The 23,922-nt window shown below is 46.9% G+C and overlaps 1 protein-coding gene across 5 annotated transcripts in view; it reads left to right on the plus strand.

Annotated features, from left to right (window-relative positions):
- The window catches only part of LOC102697629 (septin-9-like), a 94,972-nt gene extending 71,297 nt beyond the window's left edge, over nt 1-23,675 (plus strand). For 4 of the 5 annotated variants that reach the window (XM_015356270.2, XM_015356273.2, XM_069194594.1 and 1 more), the window contains 9 exons: nt 5,138-5,332; nt 9,318-9,446; nt 10,656-10,737; nt 11,059-11,196; nt 16,221-16,338; nt 18,598-18,693; nt 19,313-19,451; nt 21,742-21,793; nt 22,245-23,675. In XM_015356270.2, the coding sequence (XP_015211756.2) occupies nt 5,138-5,332; nt 9,318-9,446; nt 10,656-10,737; nt 11,059-11,196; nt 16,221-16,338; nt 18,598-18,693; nt 19,313-19,451; nt 21,742-21,793; nt 22,245-22,377 (1,082 nt within the window). In that variant the 3' untranslated portion in view covers nt 22,378-23,675. The remainder of the gene's footprint in view (nt 1-5,137; nt 5,333-9,317; nt 9,447-10,655; nt 10,738-11,058; nt 11,197-16,220; nt 16,339-18,597; nt 18,694-19,312; nt 19,452-21,741; nt 21,794-22,244) is intronic. The other variant, XM_015356272.2, reaches the window with a different exon arrangement.
- Nucleotides 23,676-23,922: the final 247 nt, after the last annotated feature.

Genomic DNA, 23,922 nt, shown 5'->3' on the forward strand with positions numbered 1-23,922 from the left:
GCGCTCTTTACTACGATGGGTAGTGAGTGAGGTGAATTCAAGCTGTGCTGAAAGACCGTATGAACAGAAAATGAGCTGAGGTATCTTTGCTGTGCACATGCATGGATTTCTAAGTCCATTATAGCTCTGGATCTTCATATCCTGTTTTCCTCTGCAAGTGATCTGAAGTGAAATTCTGTCTTTGTTTTGTAATTGCGTTTTTACTTTAAAACTTCAAAACGATGGGAAGCTGACTTTCAGTAAGTGTTGGGTGTTTTGTAAAGCGACCTCCTTGAAGCTAGAAGAAGCCTTTTAAAAAAGCAAGAAGAAGGCCTGCGCAGTTTGAAAGCTGTGAAGTGGTTACTGTTTGGCATGTTCATCTGCTTTCTCTTCCTGTGGTGGAATTTGAGTTGCTCTCCAACTCATCTCTAGCAACTGACGAGAGTCTAGAGGCAGACACCGCTGCCCATGAGCACAGAGGTGAGGTGAGCTCCGGATTTTTCTGATTCAACGCTTTGTCTTAAATAATAGTACGAATTAAAAATAACAGAATAATTTGGCACTTTCAAAGCACTAAATGGAGGGGGGTGGGGGGGAGAGTATTTTGATATTTGCGTTTCTGCTTGATGAAAGGCTTTGGAAAATGCGCTTGCTTCTATTGCTCACCAAAAACACAGTTAAAGCTAAAGAGATGTTCGCAGTTTTCTTCCCCATCTACTAAACCACCTGTACTGTCCTGTGCAGATGCCAAGCAGTGCATGCTAATTTGTAAGAGAAGCATGTAACGTTTTTCATTTTCATTTTCTAGTCTGTTACTTTTTCGAATGATAAAAGTCTGTTTTTGAAGCGGCGAAATTCATTTTATCTGTTTAATCACAACTTTTGTTTATTAACAACTGCGTTTTAGGATTGTAACTGGTGGAAGTTTGTAGTATTCAGTGCTCGTCTTTGGATACAGCACGTGCTTTGTTCAGCTCTCTCTCGTCAGTTGGTTCAGAATTTGAAACGAGGTTAAGGATTTTTTTAAAATTGTAATTAAAGTTAATCAAATACCACTGCCATACGAAGGCAGTGAGAGCCTGGCCACAGATGTTAACAGCAAAGCAAACAATACTATGCTTATGAGCCTTGCAAAACTTCTTAAGTATAATTACAGTTGATTAGAAATCAGTCTATTAAATCTTTTTTCCGTTTAGATTTTTGAATGCTTTTTTGGTTTACGTGCAAAGCTTTTCTAGCAAATCGCTAATTTAAAATCTACTTTGTCAGGATTTGGTTGAATCGCACTTACCTCCAAGGCCCTTCCTGTTGCCCAGCAGGGAAAGCAGGGGGTGATTATGACTGTATCTGGCTTTTCAGTGGGGTTTTCACTGTCAACGGTTTGACTTGGAGAAACACCGGACTAAAACCGATCTCCGATTAGTAAAGTTGTCAAACAGGGAAAATAAAATACGGTTGTGGGAACCTGCCCAAAAGGGAACTGGGACCAAGGAAAAACAGGGCTCCCACGTGCCTTAACCTGTCCTGTCCACACTCGCAGTCTGGAAACGGGAGACTGCGTTCTCCCCCGCTAGCAGTTCTAGATTCCCGCCGCCTTGCCAGCTTGGTAAGGCTGTGGGGGTCTGGACAAGCGTCAAGCGATTCCCGAGGCCTCCTCCGCGGAGCTGTGCTTGCTGGGCCTGGGCTCTGGCCTGGGCACACAGCGGGCGTTGCTAGGTCTCTCTGTGAGCCGGACTTTCTAAAGACGCCGTGCGGATCGTGCGTCGGCGATGCTTTTCCAAAGGCAAGCTGGCGTTTCGATCCAGGAGGAAATGAGGGTGGGGCCGGCAGGTAGGCCGACGCCCTTGTGCTCAAGCCCCCGCTGGGGAAAAGGGGGGTGCACGGGATAGGGCCGGAATGGGATGAGGGAGTGCCCTTTCCCAGGACCAGCAGCAATGGCGGAGCCGCACTGGCGGAAATGAAAACTGTTCAGCGGGTGCAGGGGTTGAAAGAGGAGTGTCGTCATCAGAACGGTAACGTCTCGGCGTGTGTGCAGCGAAGGAGAGCACACACATGACAGGACAGCAGCCAGCAGAGGTGGGGGGTCTTTCCTCTCCCAGAGCTCAGGCTCCTCTCGGCAGTTTTGTGCCGTTGGTAAGCTCACAGCTCTGGTCTTTGTGTGTTACTTGTTCGGGGTTATGAACTTTCGTGGCTTATCTTGATGGATCAGCTACCTGGCTTCTCGCCTCCCTTTATCTTTCTGAGGGCCTCTGGCTATTGGGACTGTGGGTGAATGTTAATAACCCAGGCCAGTGGTTCTTAACCTTTACTGCCGCCTGCGTTCTCACACCCCTTATCCAAATTCAGTGAAGTAAGTTGCATTTTCTATGATTTATTTTCTAAAAAAATCTGGCAGTCTAGCCCCCCCAGGGGGCTGTGTGCACCCCCCAGGTTAAGAACCAGTGATCTAAATCAGTCAAAGCGCCCCTGTCTATTGGCCGATCCAGGCCAGCTATACCATAAACAATGCTGATGATTAAAATTCATCTGGACCGTGGCCCTCTGAGTTAAATCTATTGAAATCTGCACCGCACTGTAATGAGCGAGGCGATAGGTGCAGGTTCAGCTTTCAGTGAATCTGGCACAGTGTGATTACGTGAAATGATGTGCAGCGAAACATTTGCACAAAAGATTAACGTTAATGTTGCATTAAAAATAAACAGAGGTTTGAAGTTTTAAATGGGCCATGAATGCCTGTAGGCTAGAGACAATGCTTTCAAAATATTATCTGCGTTCTCAACAGTAGAGTTTCAGTAAGTGTTCCATCAAAGCCTTGTGGGCGCCTTGATCATTTTAAAATAAAAATCTCTGGAGATCAGCTGTGAATTACTCTGCTTATTTTGTTTTTACAGGCTTTATAAAGTGTGGTTTGTTGAAATGTTTTCCCATGGATATAGAACATGGAAATAAATGGGATATCATTTGAGTAGAGTCACTGTAAACCTATAAAATGTTTCTCTAGGACTTGAAAAGAATAGACATTCGGCATCGTTTATGTATAATGAATGAATTATTGAATCTAACATTTTCTCCAAAAAACATATAATCTAGTCTAGTCTTGTTTAGGAAATGTTGAATTATTTTGTACACCTGAGCTGTACAAATACTCATGTGTCCGCTTGTTCACAAGGAGCTGCCTAAACGTTAGAACTGGAGACTACATGGCAATTGGCAAAACCACCGGGTCAAAGTGAAAACCGTGGCAGTTTGTTCAGTTCGCGTAGAGTGGATGATGTTTTGAGCTCGTGTTCAGATGCTTATCTCTAGCCCGCCTCCTGGCTTCCTGCTTTCTCGGCAGCCGCGCATCGTGCGAGCGCAGGCGGAGCTGCGGCGCTGTCCGCGCGCCCTGGAGACCTCCACGGCGGCGCAGGTGCAAACTTGTAGCTCGGGACCCCTTTACCGATTCGCCAACGAGGGTGCAGCAGGGCCCAAGCCTTCTCCGCATAGAGATGTGTGTCTTTGTTCTTCCTTGTGTTATAGCAGTCTTCTGAGAGAGTAGAACATTTTTGTAAGCAGCGATTCACGACCTGCTTGCAAAACCTGCTGTGACCTGTGACCTGCTGTGGACTCGGAAATCGGGTCATCTCAATAGACTGGCCAGGATGGACTCTGCTTTCGTAGCGTCATCGACAGATCCATGATCTGATCATCCCACTGATTTTAAAGGCCACCTGTTTTCTCGGAGTGGGTTGTCGCAGAAATCTGACCACACAGATCGGGAAGACGTGGGTGTATAACCCCTGAGCTTCGCTTCTCTGTTTTTTTTGGTCAGTGTTATGATTAGGATCTCAGTCCACCTGTAGGTCTGTTGCTGGTACATCTGCTCTGCGCCTCTTTAGGCGTCGTGTATGCAGCCCGTTTTGATTGCCTTCAGGCCTTTGTTGAAGTGTCTTTTCGACTTTCCTCCTCGTGTTTTCATAGCTCGTTGAACTCAAATGCAAAATCGCAGTTCTCCTTCGCACCAGAACTGAAAATGAGGTGACACGCTTATAGATTCTTGTCAACAACTCGTGGAAAAAAAAAAGTAGAATGTAGGGCAGATAACACAGCTGTAGCAGATAGCGCATACCAGTATAATCGCTCATGCCTATCCAGTGAAGCAGGCCGCTGTCTGTGAAGTGTTGTAGCTGTTGTGCTGCTCCGCGGCAGGAGATCGCTGTGCTTGGTCTAGGAGCTTTCCAGACAGGGTCCTGCTTATCAGTCCTGCCCTCATTCCTCAAGGGCTGAGGCTTTCCCACATAAACACAAGACTGTTTGTTTAAGTCTGATAAGACTCAAGGTTATTGCGGGCAGGTAAGTTTTTAAAAAGCCAGGCTTTAAAAATCTTATCGCCTGCTGCACTCTGTTCTTCTGATTTTTTGTTTTGCATTTCTTTTTAAAAAAGGTAAAGAGGCATAGCATGCTGTTTTGAAGCCGAGTGTATGCGTTGACAATAAATCAGATAACGCTTGAAACATATCAAACACCAAATGTAAATCCTGTTTTTTTTAATCTGGTGTTTTGTCTGCTTTATCACTAGTTGTGGTGTGTCTCAGCTGGTTCTGTGCCAGGCCTGGTTTACAGAACCCCTGTTTCTCCAGCTGTTTTTCTGAGGGAATTGGGATTGTGAACTGCTAGCTGAGAGCACACGTTTGTACCTCCACACACGTTTGAAAAGGAAGTCATGGTGAAGCTCTCGTCATGTGCCTTAGCACCTTAGCAAGATAGTTTCTTTTCTCCTTACTGACATTACAATCATTCAGATCCCAGCCTGCCCGTGGCTTTCTTGTAAAATTAAATCAGTTCGGGGTTTTAAAAGCTTTGTTTTCTTTGATTGCTTCTTCCCATTTGTAAATCGAACGCTTCCTTTTGCAGGTTTTGGTACTGGTTATGTTTCAGTTCTCAGAGGTATGTAGAAGCAATCCTCTGCGCTTATTGGATCCTGCTACTGTACCTGTGCTGAATGCATCAGTATAAGCAAGTGTGTTCAGAGTTATAGAGTTCATGTCTTGTCTTTGAAAAAGGGTGTTTTATGCAATTGTACTAATTTTAAATTACTTTTTGGTACACTTAAATCCGACTTTCTGCTTCAAAAAATGTACAGCTCAGTATTGACTCCCTTTGGGCATGTCTTTCTCAGTAGGGTCAGAGGTCGTTCCCAGCTACACAGGCACCATGGCAGACCCCTCCAGAGACGCTGGCGCTAGGCCGACCCCCCCAGTGCGCAGCGAGAAGCCAGGTGCGGACTTCAGCTACGTGGGCATCGATGCCATCCTGGAGCAGATGAGGAGGAAGGCCATGAAGCAGGGCTTCGAGCTGAACATCATGGTCGTGGGTGAGTTCCAGCAGTGCGCCAGCCCCGTCCCAGACCATCGTAAATCAGGACAGTCGCCGGGAATTACAGGCCAGGCTGCTTTCTGCTGCAGACGAAAAGGGAGCTCTTTGAAGATTTTTGTCAAGAGAAAAATATTTTTTTTTTAGCGTTCTCTTTGATGACTCTAGAACCTCCTGCCAATTGCAAAGTTACAAGCCTTGTGATGGATGACAGCTTCCAACTGGAAGGGCTCAAGAGCCCACAGGCAAACAGAAACCAGCCCCCCCCCCGGTATCAGATTCCAGATTTTTTTCATTGGCAAATGGGTCAAAGTTCTGAGTGAAACTGGGTCTCCATCTAAAATCTTGCATAGATGTTTTTTTTTCTCAGCACGACACATACTTACAGGCTCGCCAGCTCTCTCACTGCACACAGTCACCTACAGTATAATTTAATTTGCATCAATCAAAAACCTGATCGTAGTACTTCAGGTCAATCTTCACATGAGCAACTGATCTGTTGTGTTCACGGGTCAGATCTCATTTTCTAAAAGCTGTTCCTTGTCATTAACATCACTGGTTTCTCTCTACACACACACACGTAAGGCTAAATACCTTAAAACACAAATCTGTCAGGATTTCCTTTTATCTTGAAGCAAAATGGCTACAGTTTCAGTAGATTGAAAAAAATAGAACAGTGTGCACAGTACCATAGTTTAGAGAATTTCTATTGGTAATAACATATGTCAAAATAGTTGATTAGTTCTTTAAAATGTTTTTTTTTTAAAAACACTACCTCTAAAGTAGTGAAATATTTTTTAAAGTTGAGCTGATACTGCTTACCCAGGAAGTGGCCATTTTGAGTTGCAAGACAGGATGTTTTCTACAAAACGTTTCTACCAAAATTCGTGCAAACATGCAGTGTCAAATTACACGCCTTTTAGATTTGCATGATGATCTAAATTCTTTGGCAGCCTTTCGTATACTCTGCAGAACTCAAAACGGGCGCTAAAAAAAATTCATAAAAATAAACTGAGGCACGCAGCAGCTGTGATAATGCAAAAACAATTATGGTAAAACTCAGTTTGGTCTGAACCTGGACGTAACCCAAGATCTGTGAATCCCTGACATCAGACTTCACAGCTGTAGGAGTTGAAGGATATGAAAACTTCTTATAAGCCTACCAATTCATCCAGCCACCTCTTTTTATGGAGTGCGAAGTGTGACTGATATGGTTTACCATATTGTTAGTCTTAATGGTTTTAGGATGCAGTGTGGTCTAATGGTCAGAAGACCAGTCGCCTTGCCCGGAGGATCTTGGGATGTAGTTTCACAGCGCCAGACACTCCCTCAGGGAGCCTGTCCACTGCCTGCTCCTGTAGTCTCCTCCAACTGCAGCAAGCCAAGGAGGAGATGTCTGTCACCTAAAGGGTGCTTTCCTGATCCGTGGTTTAGGCCTCTACTCATGGCTCCTGGTCTCCTTTCCTTCCTCTGGGTATGCTGTGTCTGCCATGTTGGAGGTTTTGGATCTGGTGTAGGATTAGCATTTGGGATCGTTTTTAATATTAAACTAGAAGGAAGGTCAAGCTGAAACTTGGGCTCTGGAACTTGGGTTTAGATTAGTGTTAATTTTCAGGTTCGATGAGCATAGGAATAGTTTGGGTTAGGCCAGTGCTGGGACATTCAAAGATTTATACCGTCAGTATCATTTACATTTCTAGATTGTGTTTACGAATATAGCACCTTGGATACTGAACACTGTCAACAGTCAGCAGTGTCTTAGAAAACAATTCAAAGGAAAGTGCTTTGTGTTCTACAGTATGTGTCTTCCTTATGAATTCAGGTCAAAGGCACAACAAAATCATAGAGTGGAATACCTAATAATCATAGGGCAAGTTCTAAAATTGGCACATGTGGGGTATACATATTACTTACACAGCAAGAACTGGATTGGTAATTTTGAGTGAAATACACACGTATGTAAGTACAATATATCCGCTTTTCCATGTAACTCTGTGGAGATGTGACTAAATCAGGACCTCTTTTCTGGCAGATCTTTGTCATTCGTATCCCCTGCACATCTGTAAACGTCTGGCCATGGTTGTGTCAGGGTATAGATGTGTGGGGTTGGTTTCCACAGCAAAAAAAGAGTTGTAGCCTCTTGGTGTCCGCTTGCTCAATTGTGCAGCAAGGTAACGTTCTCCTGGGGTTGCTGTAGCAGGGGCTATATCTTTGAAACCGGTATTATCCAGCTGTGACCTCTGTGGCCCTAATGGGTTGTAATGGAGTCTGGGCTTCGTAGCATTGCTTGAGAAGTAACAGCTGGTGCCTTTATAAGGCTACACTAAAAGCTGTTTGCCCTATAAGGCAGGGAGTTTCATTGGGGATTTATTATATGAGCACCGTAGCACCATTACTTTTGAAAGGGCACGTTCTGCTCTAGCTCGACTGTAAACAGACAGGAGGGCTTTTCTTAGTGTAGCTGTCTCTGCCTCTCCTGTTGCTTCCGTGTACTAAAAGCCCTCTACAGATCCAAACTATGGAGCTCAGAACCCCCAACTGGGCCTGCTGAAGCCTGCAGATCGCTTATAGCTAACTAGCATGTGTTTTTTTTTTATCATTGCCAGTACTGCTTTTATAGGCAAGACGCAACACAATACAAAACTCCCTGGAGATCCACAGCTGCTGAAGGAATGATAAAGAACCCTCATACCTGCAGAAAACTACATGCAGTACTGATGTATAATAATTCAATAATTCTCTGGATGAGAGAGGAGTATGAAGTTTACACAGGAGGACTAAATGGTTTAATCATTGTTTTATCTTGGTATTGCCAAACAGTGATGTTACTAGTTTGAAGCTAAGCCGAGTTTGCCTGATGTGTTCTGGGATGGCACACCTCTGAGGAAGATCAGGCATTGGTGTTAGTGGACCAGTAGGTGGCGCTCATAACCAGTAATGCATTGCACTGCAGGAGGTGCTGCGCTACGGACCTTAAGGTCCTGACTAGTTGATCTTTGAAGGTCTCCTGGCAGCAATTGTAAGAGTAGGGCTGTTAACCCCAGTGTCTTGGCTAAATTCCACTCTGGGCTTGAACCATCTGGCTTTCCCAAGATCCCCCTTAATTCAACAAGCCAAGCAGTTTCTGACTTCGCCACCTGCCCTGCTGGTCCACTGCAGGTGCCGAGAGGCCGAGTGACTCACCCCGGTGGGGACTGCTCTTCCGTGTGGGATGGAGAGATTCCCTTCCTAGTGTAACGTGCTTTGGGACCTTATGGGATGAGCAGTGCAATATCAGTGCAATAAATCCTTATTATTTCTGTGTGCGGAAGCTGGATGTTGATGACTGCCTGTTGCCGGGGCACTGCTCTCGGTGGTGTCTGGGATTGAACTGCGCGCGCGGATGCTGGGGGAGCCCTCTGTCCGACTGCTGCACTGCCCCTGTCAGCAGCTGATGGGTGCGGTTGGGGAGGAGGACCCCAGCACTCCCTGGCCGGGGAAACGGCGTCTCTTTGTGCGGGTCTGACTCGGGGGACGGGCATGGGCACTCTGCCCTCTGGGGTGTGACCAGTGTGACCCCCCCCCCAAGAGCTTCACTCTGACCCTCCTGCTCTCAGGCATGCAGCGATGGCACCAGGACTTGCAAACAAGAATCCTTCCTGAAAAGCGGCTTAAAAGACGAGGACTTTTCTCTCGTGCCTCGTGCGTGCCTTCGACAGCCTTCCCTGGGAAAGTCCGAAAGAGCTGTACCATGATGAGGAGCGTGGGGAAGGACTGAGTGAGGGTGCAGGGGGGTCCGTACGTACTGCCTGGGATTTACAACTCTTTCTGTAACGTTCCACAGCAAAACCTTTTTCATTTCAACAATCTGATCAGCTGCAATGCTGCAGGTCCCTCAGTGAGACTGACGGACAAGTCGAGCAGCTGTACGAACTCCCTGGGGATCTGGGTCCTGTAGGTCCTTCTGGCACTGTAGCTCACCATGGCTTTGCGTTTTCCTCGCCCAGGACAGAGCGGCCTGGGCAAGTCCACCCTGATGAACACCCTCTTCAAGTCCAAGGTGAGCCGCAGGTCTGTCCTGGCCACCGCCGAGGAGAGGATCCCCCAGACCATCGAGATCAAGTCCATCAGTCACGGTGAGCACTGGGGTCTGCGCCTCCGAGCACGTTCTGCGCCTTGGTCTGTTCCAGCTCAGCTGCTCCCCCTCAGGGCACAGGCTTAAAGCTGCTCCTGTTAAACGTTATAAACCTCTTTCTGTAATTTAGAAGGTTCCTTTTAAATTAGACTTTTTCAAATGCATATATGCAGTTTATGTAGGTATTGAAGTGGACATGTCGATAGTTTGATGTATGAAACGGTACAACTCTCAGCCACTTGCTAGGTCTGTATTAGCACAGCCTGACAAGCAGCTTCAGTTAGATTCTCTATCTTTGTGGAGCTTAATTATCTGGAATTATTTTCTCTTGCCGTCTTGTATCCTGTGTTTTTGTGTGAAATGTGCCTCAGAATATTGTTCAGATAGTTTTCTGGGGAAAGCCAGGAGCTCTAAGGAGAGTGCATCTAGTGATTATTATTATTTGTTTGCTGGAAGCTGATGGATGCAAGGATCTCATCCAGCCTTTTCTTTAAAGAAGTAATTTAGAGTATCGGCCTCGACAACGTGGCCGTGCAGCTTGTTCTAGACTCCAGCAGCCCTTTGCATGGAGCAGTCCCTCCTCGACTGTGTTTCAAAAGCACCTGCCCTTGGTCTCCCTTTGTTCCTCCTGGGTTCTTCTCCTCATCCCTCACCCCAGCAGCCATATCACCCTGCAACTCACAGCTGGCAGCCCACTGAGGCTCAGCAGGTGTGAGCCTGGCCAGTACCTGGATGGGAGGTGTTAGTGGGGCCAGCAGGGGGCGCTCAGCCTGCAGTCCGTGTGGGTCCTAATGCCCCAGTACAGTGACGGGGACACTACACTGTAAAGAGGCGCCGTCCTTCGGATGAGACGTAAAACCGAGGTCCTGACTCTCTGTGGTCATTAAAAATCCTAGGCCGTTTCTCGAAAAGGTGTAACCCCGGCGTCCTGGCCAGATTTCCCCCTGGTCTTTACCAATCATGGCCTCCTAATAATCCCCATCTCTGAACTGGCTTCATCACTCTGCTCTCCTCCCCACTGAGAGCTGGTGTGTGGGGAGAGTACTGGCGCACTATGGCTGCCGTCGCATCATCTAGGTGGGGCTGCACACGGGGGGTGGTGGAGGGGATCCCCATTACCTGTAAAGTGCTTTGAGTGGAGTGTCTAGAAAAGCACTATATAAGTGTAAGCAATTATTAATATTATTATAATTATTATTATCCCTTCCAGACATTGAGGAGAAGGGTGTGAGGATGAAGCTGACGGTAATCGACACTCCAGGCTTCGGGGACCAGATCAACAACGAGAACTGGTAAGATGAGCCTCCTGCACTGATGCTAGAATCCGTCCTGTTGCTGTCGCACCCTAAAGGTGAAAGTGTTTCAGTGCCTGAATCTGGGCTTCTCATCCATGTGGTATGAGATAAGATCACTTTATTGGCCATATACAATTTCTTGCATTAGGAATTTGTCTTTTCGCATACCCCAGCAGAGAGGGAAGCCTGGGGTCAGATGATGTCTGATGACATCATATGATGTCCAGCTGAGATCTTGAGCTGCAGTGGATGCTGCTTTATAGTTATCTGCTGTGGCTGCTGCCTGTGAACGGGCTTGTTCTCTTGTCTGTCCTGAAGCTGGCAGCCCATCATGAAGTTCATCAACGACCAGTACGAGAAGTACCTGCAGGAGGAGATCAACATCAACAGGAAGAAGCGGATCCCCGACTCCAGGGTGCACTGCTGTATATACTTCATTCCGCCAACGGGACACTCGTGAGTACCCGCGCACACTAACACAGAGCAGGGGGCTCCATGCAATCCACCTTTCTATAGGAAACTTTAAACCACCCACAGCTCACCACCTGGAAAACATACTGTATGCTGAGTGGGTCTGTGTAAGTAAACTGTTAGTTTTATTAATGTACGGCCAAGATGGAATAATCCCCTGTCTGATCTGGAACTAAATGGCTTCTAAGGACAAAAGACTTCTGTCTAAAGACAGAGAAGGCTGTTAAGATTTGCACCCTAGATTTATCACTAATCTGTTTGTCTGATGCTTTTATGCAAAGCAAGTACTTTACCCTTGTGTCCAGACGGATCCTTTACTGGAATGATCTAAGTTCAGATCTCAGCCAGGATTTGAACCCACAACCTCCCAGCCGTGAGTCCAGACTGTGTACTGCTGTGCCACAGTTCTGCCAGATCCAGCCGAATCGATAAAACTGCTGGAAGCCGAGCAACCGCCAAAAGCAAAGAGGCGTTGTTTCTAACTTCGTTCCTGGCGTTTGTGTGTAGTTCGTGTGTGTTTTTGTCTTTGTATGCATATACAGTAGCTTGGAACAGGGAAAGGTTAGTTCCACGCTGAACAGTATAGAGAGGTAATACGACGTTTTCAGGTGTTGAGCAGCCTTCTAGCTCCCCACTCGAACCTCTGTGGAGCTGTGGCTGAGCTGACCGCGGCGTGACGCCGCGGAGGAGCTGCTCCGACGGTCCCGGCAGATCCGCGCGGGGAGATCTCTGGACGCTGTGCGTGCCTGTGGTCGCGGCTAGCAGGCCCACGCACACACCTGCGCAGGAGCCAGTGACATCTGGCTGGGCCTTCCCAGTGCACACTGCTCCTCACTCCCGTCACCTTCCAGCCGCTTGACGGGGGCGCTGCCTTCATGAAGATTCATGGAGCCGCTCGGCAGACTGCGCTGCTCGCTGGCGGGGGCGGAGCGCCGTATTAAATAAGCTTTTGTTTTTCCAGGCGCTGGCTTCAGAACAGGGGAGGAAGTTAATCCCACAGGTCTATAGGAATTCACCGTGGCCGGGAATGAGCGCTAGTGGAAAATCAAGAGTTTGACAGTTTGAGTCCTCCGTTCGGCTGCATTCAAATTAAATTACGTCCGGAGTGTGTTTTGTCTCCATGTTATTGCTTGACAGTTAATGCCTAATTTCCCTTTCAAAAGCCGCTTATGCAGGGTTTTTTCGAGCCTGAAACCAGTTTGGGCCTGATGCTTGAACTGGAGGGGGCAGCACTGGTGAGCTGGATTGGGCTGTCTGTTGAGCCTGGAGCTCGACTCCCAGGTGATGGGGTAGGAGAGCTGCAGGCAGTTGTGGATCATCATAAACAGCGCAGCGTACCAAAGAGGGTTTTGACTCCCGTTACCGATTAATATTTTATTGCCCCCCTCTCTCCCGCCAGTGTGCAGTTGGACAAAATCCTAATCCTAACCCATCCAAAAAACAGGTTCCCCGTTTAATGGCTAAAATGTGCTTCCTGTCGAGCGTGATCTTGCTGTGTATGTTGCATGTGAATTTACCTTGAGCGATCAACTGGCCGTTTTTCCAGCTTCTGTCGTCAATCTAGTTCATGGAATCCTTTCAGACTTGCTGCAAGCCGTAGCTTTCAGTGAAAAGCGCAGACCGTGTTCAGTGCACACTAGTGACGCATGTGCCGTAAAGCGGTTCACTGCCGCATTTCTGATGCAAGTGGGAGAGGAGAACACTTGCTTATGTGGCAGAAAAGTGCGAGGCTGTTTTTTTGAGGCGATGCCCTTAGAAATCGGGAGAAAGCTGAGCAGCTGTGCCTGGCGATTGAGGTGGGCATGAGCTGGCGAACACAGGCGTTGAGGCGATTGTGTGACCACGCCAGTCAGCCCTTAGTTGTTTTCTGCAGACGTCTTGCAACAATAGTTTTTCCTGGAAAAAAGTGACTGGAAAACGACACGGCCCCGTTTAGCCTCGGAATGTTGTGCTTCCTTATGACTGCAAAGAGTTTCTCTCTCTCTCCTCCTGTGTGAACATCTGGATCTGATTTTCTACATTATCTTCAGCTCCTTTTCTTTAACTCTTACTTGGCCACTAGACCCAGATTTCAAGCCGAGTGTCCTTGGGGTGCCTACCCCCTCCTGGGTTTCTCTCTGGGGGGGGTCTCTTATATTTAAAATCGGTGCTGGAAGATGGTGCACTGTACACGTCTTCCTTCTATTTGTCAGAGCGGGAGGTTTTTCTGTCTAGAAATCTTCTGGCTGATGACGGCCCCTGCTGCTTGTCTGGTCTCCTCCTTGCCCAGCTGCCCTCGTGAGGTGTGCGAGCAGCACGAAGGCAGGCTGGTGCTTTTTTTAGACTGCCGGTTTCTCCCAGCCTCCGTGAGCGAAGTGCAGAGGAGTGTGCCGTCGCACTGCTCTGCTTGTGCCGTGACTGTAAGCCGCCAGTGAGGGAGCATCTTCTTCTCGTATCTACAGTGTTGTCAGTTACCCACTTGTTTCCATGCCAAAAATGGTTTGTTTCAAGCCGGGAGAGGGAGGGGGGTACCGCTGGCGCTTGTGTCTGGGCTGTGCGCTTGGTATATGAGGACAGGAGAGGACAAGAGCTGCCCAACAAATCTGTCTTTGTCTGCCTGGGCCGTGACATCGGTTTTTAGATCCTCTCCACACGGCGACACGGGTGGGTGCTCGGACCGTGGGCCAAGGCCTGTGACCGGCGCCACCTACTGGAAGCAGGAGGGAGCACCTGTTCCCTGTGGGCTCTTCAGCTGGGAATGGAAGTAGTCTGCACAGGAAGCTGGTTTCTCCTTGCTGGGGTTTTCAGCAAGAGTTCAGTTCAAGGCTCACTGGTTTTATTGTACCACGATAAAGGGTTGTGACTCATTCTGGGGGCAGCCTGTGAGAATCTCCTGCCCCCTCCCAGATTTGAGTCCTTCAGAGAGCGTTTAACATGCAAACTCCAGACAGTTCTTTAAGGACTGCCCACCTTCCCAGCTCATGACTCTGTAAAGCAGAGAAAGGAGCTGCCAAATGCATACAACACCCCCAAATCTTTCTCAGACTGACCCCCCCCTTTCTGCGATGACGTGGTCAGCTCACTGTCCAGTTTGGCTCCAGGCCCTTGAGCTCTTTGGGGTGCTGTTTCGTTTCCCTGTGAAAATGCTACTGGAGGTTTTGTGAAGAGAATCCCTGAGGGTGAACCAGGTAGAATGAATTGTCAGATTTCTTCCTCATGGGAAGACCTCAAGACCACTTTCTTGGTCTCCATTTCCTCTTACGCTGCTGGACTGAGAGATCTGAAACCATTTACTACAACAATACTGTGTAGCCAACACTGTTTGTTTTTCCCAGGGTTTGTCATAAAAGCAGGAATTTGTAAATAAACAGAATACCTGTGGCATATATTACTGCATTATACTGCCTAGTGAATGAATCATTACTATTCTGAGCAGCTCTGGTGCTCATTGAGTCTGCATCCAAAACCAGGCAGGTTTTAATCCAGGGATCACGCATCATGCTGGAAGAAATGGCCCCAGACTCCCTGCTGCTTTTCTGTAGGGACTTTCACTAACATTTCCTTGGTGGTACTTAGAAAAGTTGCCCTTTTGAAGAGAATGTTTAAGTCGGGAAAGTGAAGGTGTTTCCTCTGTTGTTTCTTCAATTGTCATAGATTTTTTTTATTGTAACTAATAATGAGCCTTAAGATAAAATGTGGTGTGTGGCCTGCTCTCATTTACAATTTCTTCTGTATGGGATAAAAGGGACAGTAAAGGGTAGTGGCACTACAGACACACAGTTAAAATAACAGAAATGAACAGTAGGTCCGAGCTTGGAATAGTTATAGTTAGGTTTGTGTACTTAGTCACAATAGTAGACTTTTTTGAGCATTCTTTATTTCTTTATGTATATTTTTATCTGGGCATCATTGTACACAAATTGGCCATTTAACAAACCTGTTAGTAACTTTTGGAAAAGTTAGGCTCTTTGTCCTGTGGTTTGTACTTCGTACTGCGCGTGTGTTGGGAGATGCTTGGGTCCTGTCACATGCTCGCCCAGCCTGCAGCGTCTCCAGGACTGTGCAGGAGGCTGAGAGACATCTGAAACGCTCACGAACCCTCTTTTAACCTTTTCACTGAGAAGCGAGGGAGCGTGTGTGCGGAGGTGTGTGTTCCTTTCTGTGAGAAGAGCAGTTCATGCCTGTCCAGCAGTGCAGATGTGGGTCTCGGGGCCTGGCGAGCTCCTCTGCAGCTGTTGGAGACCCCTGACAGTGGCCATTCGACATCAGAAAGGGTCCGAAGGATTAAACTCCACAGTGCAGGCAGAAATGGTTTTAAAGATGATTAATCATTTCCCCTGAAAAACAAAAAGATTTAAAAGGAAGTGAATGTGTAGGCTTGGGCTGAGAATTTGCTTCTCGACTGGAATTTGCAAAATGAACTTAGTAAAAACAGAGAGCTGGTAGTCATCTGCAGTGCATCAGACAAGGTTATAGGTGGCTAATAATAAACAATAAGCACTTGTACTGAGAGCTGTGACACAGGAAGCAGGCTGAGATCTTCCTCTACCATCACCAGGAGATTAGATTACACCTGCATGCTTTATGTTTTCTGCTAAAGTATTTGGTCTACAAGGCAGTTTCAAATATTGAAGCCTGAAACAATCGCACAGACCCGTCAGTGCTTCTCTTGTCTCTAGTGATTACTCTACTGTCTTAACAGCCAGACTGAAACTGTCTGATTAACTTGAGTTACTATTTAGCCAATCGCATAACAGTAACTGTAAATCAATATAAGGGATTAAATCCAAATTGCGTGAAGTTTTGCACGTTTCTTACTGCCCTCTTGTGGTGGTGATATAGAATAGCCTGAGAACAAGTTTATTTCATTGCCCGTATTAAAAATTAGTTGTATTATTTTTGGGGGTATTTTTCATCATCATTTCAATGATTACTGAATGCTGCAGAAATTGCATTTTTCTGGAATTATGATCTGGGACTCTTCCTTGTGGGGCAGCTGTCCTGATGGGAGATGTCGTTCTCTGTTCCAGCCTCCGGCCCCTAGACGTGGAGTTCATGAGGCGACTCAGCAAAGTGGTCAACATCGTCCCTGTCATCGCCAAGGCAGACACTCTGACACTAGAAGAGAGGGATTTCTTCAAACAGAAGGTGAGCACTTTTAAGCGCGATGCTGCCGGCAAAAAAAAACACCAAACGTGCTGGTTTCCAACTTCCTATAAAACAGCTATGAGATGCAATGAGCATTTGTAACAGATGGTTACTAATTGTTGACTTTTTTATGCTTGAAGTAGAATGTCTTGGCTATGACTCTGCAAAAAAAAATATCTTGAGGTGAAAATTCAGCATTAACTCTCTTATGAAAGTTTATTTTGTGGAGTTGACCACTTCCTTTAAATTTTCCGAAGGCGGTTTTTTGTAAGCGGACCATAAGTTACTCACGATTAAGTAAACAGCGCTCAGAAACATTTGTTGTGGAATAGCAAGACTTGTTATTTTCAAGCGTAGTAATGCACCACAATGCTGTGTTAGAGCCTTAGGAAACAACAGGGTAAAATAAAGTAAAAGGCCAGGAAAGTTATGGTAAATTCTCCCTAGCAAACGTTCGGACGTTCTCGCTGAAAGAAGGAGTTCTTCCAATGAAAGACAGACTGACAACCATCTGGCTGCAGTTTCTCCTTACCCTGTACTACCCAGAATCGCAGTGTGAGCCTGCTGAGAGCCATGAGTCTTGTGAAAAAATTCACGTTGCTGTGGGACTTGAACCAACCTGCTGCAGTGTACCAACCAAAACTGAGCGATGGGTCAGTAGTGGGTGACATCGTCCCCTGTGAGGGTTCGGTCGCATGGCATGCTCTAGTTTCAGAGGGTTATTCTGCACAAATGATGTTCTGAATCGTATAGAAAGTGGATACACGAGTTCAAGCAAGTGTCATTAAAAGGCTGCAGTTTCTCCTCTCACTGCTGTGCCCGCTGACTGTAAAAACTCCCAATCCTTGAAATCCAGACACTTCCTGGACTTTTCTGAGCAGAGCTGAAAGCAGGCATATAAGACTTGCATCTCTTGTATTTGGGAGTGCAAGACAACTTATTTGGTACAGTTCAGGTTCACCAGGAAACATTCTGGGACAGTTTGGCTACTGTTCCATTTTTCCAAATGTATAAAAAGGATAGTTTGCTTAGAAAAGGTAAAAGTCCCAAATAGGGTGAAACAAGAAAGCTGTGGCATATCGCTGGCTGGCTGGCTTGTAGTGGTTTCACTCTGCACAGCCGTAGAATGGATAAAAGTTGTTTTGAAAGTCCCTGTGGTGTCGGAGCCTCTCTGCTGCTTACTATCTTTTCCTTGCTGATGTGGCTGCGGTGCAGCTTGATGACATCACTTCCTGTGCTGCATGGCTCCTCCAATCCCTGCAAGCCAGCGAAATTCTTTGGCAGATCTGTGCTCCCACATTATCATACCAATCAGTGCAAGAGCCAAGCACTAATTTAACACATTTGTCGGCTTGCATAATAGTAGTGTAATTGTAGATCGTTTGCTCTTAGTGCATTCTACTACAAAGCACAAGAAATGACCATTTTCGAGATTACATATTTGATGATAGTGATATATTTCAGTGTAGGAGAGCTTGTGTGGAGCCTGCGAACTACATGTTTTCACTCATACTCCATTTCAAATACTGGAGCTATCTTGGTTGTTTTCTCGGGTGTCTTTCCCGTTGATAACCGAAGGAGCTATTCTCATCAGTCTTTCAACGGATCAGACTGGTAAACACCCCCCCCCCTTCCCTGTAATTATTTTGTGCCTTAATCTCTTATAAAAAAAAACAACCAGCACTGTCACATTCTAAGAGGAGGATGTTGTCGAGAAACAACATGTTCCCGGGGAGTTGGTGTAAAAAGAAGGCAGTGTGTGAGTGTGTGCAAGACTTGGACAGGAGCTCCCCATACTGCCCACTCCCTTCTCCTGAGACTGGATTTATCGTGCTGTTTATTTGACTCTGGGGTTGTCCCTCCTCTCTCTGCCACAGCCAGATTCCTCACTTTCTTTCTTCCTCAGCTCCGACTTGAGTCCTGCTGCAGGGACAGCTCCGTGTGGAGCTTGGGGTCTGGACTGTGGGCGAGCTGTTCCTGTAGTGGCAGTGCAGGCTGAGCTTTGTGTGATGATGTGTTTTGTGCCGAGTATGAGGATTATTTAAAGAAATGTCCAGGCATTGCTTCATTGGGAATATCCCTTCTTAGGATATTGGGCCATTACCATTTAAATAAGTTCATATACAGCACATGATTCATTTGGCCCATGTTATGGCCCTATGGCGACGTGCCCTCGAAGAATGCTGGTCACTTTCCTGTCTGGGCATGGAAAACGTTCACATGACTAAGCACTGTTGTGGATTTCGTTTGTTCGTGCAGATCAGAGAAGAGCTCCGAGCCAACGGGATTGACGTTTACCCTCAGAAAGAGTTTGATGAGGATGCAGAAGACAGGATGGTGAACGAGAAGATCAGAGTGAGTACCAGGAGCGGGCTGAGGCACCGCTCCCTGTGCAGGACTCGGGCAACCTTGCAGAGCTTCACCTGACGCTTCCGAGTTCAGTATTCTAGACAGGAGAATACCGGCTTGAGCAACAGTCACTTTGTATTCCAATTGGGTGGGACGCGGCAGCACTTGAAGTTCAAAATTCCAGCCCCGGCCTCCTTTCTAAATGAGAAAAAGTGCAAACAATCGAAAACAGAATTGCAGTTTTGCATTTGAAACCAAAATGGGTGCTGTTGCATTGTCTAGTTGAAGTCGGTGAGGAATACTGCGAAGGGCGCCTGAAACCCCTGGTAACCAAGGGGGCTCGTTCATTTTGTTATGCAGATCTGAAACTCCCAAGTAGCGACTTACTGTCCAGGACACTGCATGCTAACAGTAAGCACAGTGTTGCCCTCCCCCAAGGAAAGACATCTGCCTCTGTGAAATGAAGCCTCTTTGTTTTAGAGGGAGACTGATGGAAGTTATTATTGTAAATGTTTTATGAAATATTTCGCTTTGTAGTTGGAAATGTGTGCGAGCACGGATCGGATCTGTTTTTCTATTTGGAATCGGGTCTGTTTTAATTGACTCAGTCGGTAATGAATTCCAGCCTCTCGCTCGGCTCACTGCGCTCGCTCTGCTCCGATCGCAGGAGATGATTCCCTTTGCCGTGGTGGGGAGCGACCAGGAATACCAGGTCAACGGGAGGAGACTTCTGGGAAGGAAGACAAAGTGGGGCACCATAGAAGGTAGCCTTGTTAAACCGTGCTTCTTTTTCCAAACGGGGAAGTGTTAAAATAATGACTGCCAACACGCATCACACGGAGACTGACCAGCAGTGTGCCATTTAACTTCTGCCATAACAAGCCAACATCAGGAATTTTAGCTGCAGTTATGTCGAGGAGTATCCAAAGTTGTAACTGACAGATCTAACATTCGCATTAGTTCATCAAAGGGACACAGATCATTAAGATGCTCTGTTTGCTTGCTGTTGGGTTTATTTTGTCTGTGTTGAAAGGGCCCTAAATGTTTTATTGACTTGTGGACTGTGTCACGTGTCAGCAGCTGGGCTTTGGATGGCTCTTGTTTGCGATGGCGTTGAGACTTTCTCGGCTGTAATTTCAGCCAGAATCTGGGGGATTTGGCTGTTGGTGTGGGGGGTCACTGCAGTGAACTGACTTTGCAGCCACGACGCGGGAAGATCACAGAGTTAGACCCTGATCCTTCGTAGTGGGGCCACATGTGCCGGGACGGAGCGTTGGGTGGGGGAAAAAGGAAGTGGGAAGGAGAAGTAGGCGGTTTAGGAGTGTGAGGGCGGCCCACTGCAAGAGCACCCCTGCAGCTCCGCCCGGCCCCGCCCAGACGCCGTGTGGACAAGCTCCTCCCAGCAGACCCTGCGCTGGGACGGGTCGTCCTTTTCTTCTTTCCTGTCCTGCGCCTCGTGTTTGTCTGCTCGGGATGAGTGAAGTGGAGAGGGACGAGACGCTGGGCGGGGGGGAGCTACAGACGTTCCCCTGGTGAGCACAATGACTGCATTTTGCCCACACAGCCAGAATACAGGGGAGAGGAGGCAGTGACCCATGGATGCACTACCGCAATGAATACAGTCAACAAAAGAGTTGTCCCCCCCCCACTCTGGGCTGCATTCTTTTCTCCAGTTCCCACAAGGCCGCTGTCGTACCCCTCAAGCTGCACAGCACGTTCTCGTGATGAGCTCGCAGTCCACCGGCCAGCCTTGAGCATTCATCATTGTGCCACCACCAGCCTAGGCAGTCCTGCCCAGTCCCTCCTGTACAGTATACAGTCTCGTGCATGTATCTCCTGTATATACGATGCACAGCGTCTCCGTGTATTTCACTCCTCCTTCCTCATCGCCACCCACAGAAAAAGGGTCATAGACCTTCCGCTGGTTGCTTAGGCTTGTGCATCTGCAGTTGACGGGCACCACCAGTCCCCTGCATCAGATCAGGTTTGACACAGACGGAGGCTAACTCACCCGAAATCCCCTCCGCTGGCTGCAGACTGTCTCTACTATAGAATTTAATTTCCTGCTCGAAGGTTTGAAGTCGCGTAAATACCGTTTTCATCTGCAGGCTGACATAATCTATAATGTATACAGGCCTTCCTTCCTGTGGAGCTCCCGCACGCTTGTCACACAGAATTTGTCAAGCTGTCAAACTTATCTGTTTGGAAAAGGGTTTGAATATATTGAATTACTCGGGAGTTGCCTGCGTGATGTTTTATCTGCAGGGAAGCCATCGCTCTCCGCTGGGGATGTCACGTGTTCCTCGCTCGGTCGCGTGTTACGCCACTGCCCCCTAGTGTCCGTGAAAGGCAGGACAGGAAAACCTTCGCTCGTTGGAAGATCAGCTATGTGACACGTGGCTCTTCCAGTCCTCTCTGGTGTAGTACTTTAGGGCAACCAGCACCTCAGTTTGTTACATCGTAACAAGGAGCAGTACAGGATCCCAGACTGAGCTCACCTCAAGATAGTGTTCTGAAAAGGCCAATCAATACTAGTCCTAGACAGCCACAATCTAGTTCATGATGTGGTATTAATAAAGACGTGAACATTTTCTTTTTTACTAATTAGGAAAGTAGTTTTCTCAGGGGGGCCTGACCTGGTTCTGGAAGGGTGATGTGTGACTGTTTTTTATCCCAGCCAAGAGCAGGATGGTTGAGCAAAATGTTTTGTTAAAATGGTCGAAACTCTTCCACACCTGTGGAATCTTGAGGGTTGAAGGGGAACCTGTAATACGAACTGCATTATAGTTTTCAGATATAAGCCCAATCCTGAAACAGTATTTGATCAAAATAGCTGTCAATACATGATCTTTGAAGACTCACTTGTATTTTCATTAATAAGCAAGAAAATGTCAGGTAATGAGTCAGCCCAGTCTGTCTGCAATCCTATACAGCTGCACTCCTTTAGGAACTCTTAATATGGCAATTTATACAGAATTTTCTTATAAGCCGTATATACATCATAGGAAATAAAATTTCTCGTCATTAAGGTTTTCTCTTTAATATGCTTTGCAGTTGAGAACATTGCTCACTGTGAGTTCGCCTATCTGCGGGACCTGCTCATAAGGTTTGTGTTTTTTCTCCTTTTATACCTGTAAAGACAGTTTAAGGTTTTGTTACTAGGGGCGGGGAGATCTCAACATGTCTGGCATGCAGCTTATGTTATTGTAGCAGAAGTACAGACAATTGGGTTACTTTGGTGCTGCGATCGTGTTATGTGTCCCTAATGTGATTGTTCGTGGTTTAGCTCACCACACAATGAATTACATTTCTTGAGAACAATTCGATTAAAAGGCAAAAAAAGACCTCTAGGACACGACAGGTTTCAGGCAGCTGTTAAGATGCCAAACAAGCCCCTTGTCCAGCGCTGCCGTTCTAAACGAAGTTATTTATCATAATGAGTAATTAACTAGTTGGCTAGTTACTTGAGCTGTATTCCACCTGGTGTGCTTGTTTCAGCAGAGCAGGGCCTAATGGCGTCTCCCGTCTGCCTCCTTCCTGTCTTTTCTGTCCTTCAGGACACACATGCAGAACATCAAGGACATCACCAGTAGTATCCACTACGAGGTGTACCGAGTCAGGCGGCTGAATGAGAGCAACATGCAGGCCAATGGGGTCAGCGAGCACGACGTCTCCTCCAACGAGATGTGAACGCCTTCCCAGCAGCGACCCCGACCCCTGACCCCCCGACCTCCGACCTTTGACCCCTGTCCGTCCTGATTGGAGGGCAGCCTACTTGCATCCACATGCCAACACACTCCGAACTGCCCCCTCCCACCAACTCCAAAACACAAACAATACGTGACGTAAAAAAAACAAACAAAGGAGGATGCTTAACTTCTGTGCTTGGTCACCTGACTGAATATCAAAGCCAGTGCTCAGTTATGGACAGTTTTTCCTTGTTGGGGTGTTTCTGGGCAGACTGCCTTCACGACGTGTCGAGGTTGAAGGAATGGGAAGGTGAAATAAAAGTGGAGAGGACCGCTGCGCATCTTCCGCAATTTCCAGCATCCAGCTTTGCTTTGTGTTTTTTGTCATTTAGTACGTGTGTTTTTTTCCAGTGTTCAGTTTTTCCTCGGGGAACCTGACCGGGGTTGTGTGGGTGAAACTGTCCCAGCGGCAGAGTGAGAGATGGAGGGGGGGTGTGACACTTTTCTGTGACCCGGTCCGTGGGAGTGCGCCAGCGTAGGCCCTCAGAAAGCACAGACGTGCTTTGACAAGTGGTGTTTTTGTCGTTGTTTTTTAGAGGCTTACATCCTGTAAAGAGAATGAAACTGAAAAGCCCCTTAGACAATTTAGGAAACTGGAGACGTGAGTGGTGACAGATAATTGAGTTTGTAAGCAGTTTGCCATCAGTTTTATTTTTTGCTCAGAGAGATGTATAAAAACGCAGATTGCTGGAGCACACTCTGGGCTTTCTGAACAAGGCCTGTGGTGATACCGCTGACCTGGACGGAAACCTGTTGCCTGGGTGAGAGTGGGGGAGGTTTAATGGGTGAACTGACAGGAGAGAGAAGTGTAAAGTTTAAAATAAAAAAAAAACCTGGAAGCAGAAGCCCGGTTTGTGTCGTGTGGGGCCTCGGTGAGCACTCTGGGGGTGAAGTGGGAAACGACACATCTGCACTGACAGAAAGCAAAGCAGTGTGGAGCAGCTTTTTTCATTTTAAGTTTCTTTTGCGTTTTGGACCTTTTTTGCAGAAAACTAGCTACTATATGGCAGTTGTTTTGTGCAGTATGTAGCTTTAGGACTTACAGTACTTGTCACATTTTTGTTTCTGTAATGTTTATCTGCGGGAGGGAGAAAGCAGGGAACACAAATGTTAATTTCTTTCCTTCTCTGTGCCTTATATAAACCAAATACATTCTTTCTGCTCTAAAGAGAAACAAATATATATAATTGAGTAAAAAAAAAACGAAAAAAATAAAATAGTATTTATACTTACCAGAAAGGTGAAGTGTTTGGTCTTTGAATGGAGTCTGTGGTCTGTGCCCCCTGTCCCATCTTCACTCTTACTTTCCTTTCCCAGCTCAGATCCCAGTTCCCCGAGACTCCGGACTGCTCCTTCTCCGTTTTTATTGCTGGTTTCACGGGCACATTCCTGCGTGTGGAGGAGGTGCTCATGCAGTTTTAAAGGAAGAGATGAAATATTTTTATTGGAGTGGAGAAACGGCACTCAGGGGCCTTTTGTTGTCATT

This window comes from Lepisosteus oculatus, chromosome 9, assembly GCF_040954835.1.
Source record: "Lepisosteus oculatus isolate fLepOcu1 chromosome 9, fLepOcu1.hap2, whole genome shotgun sequence".
Taxonomy (NCBI): Eukaryota; Metazoa; Chordata; class Actinopteri; order Semionotiformes; family Lepisosteidae; genus Lepisosteus; species Lepisosteus oculatus.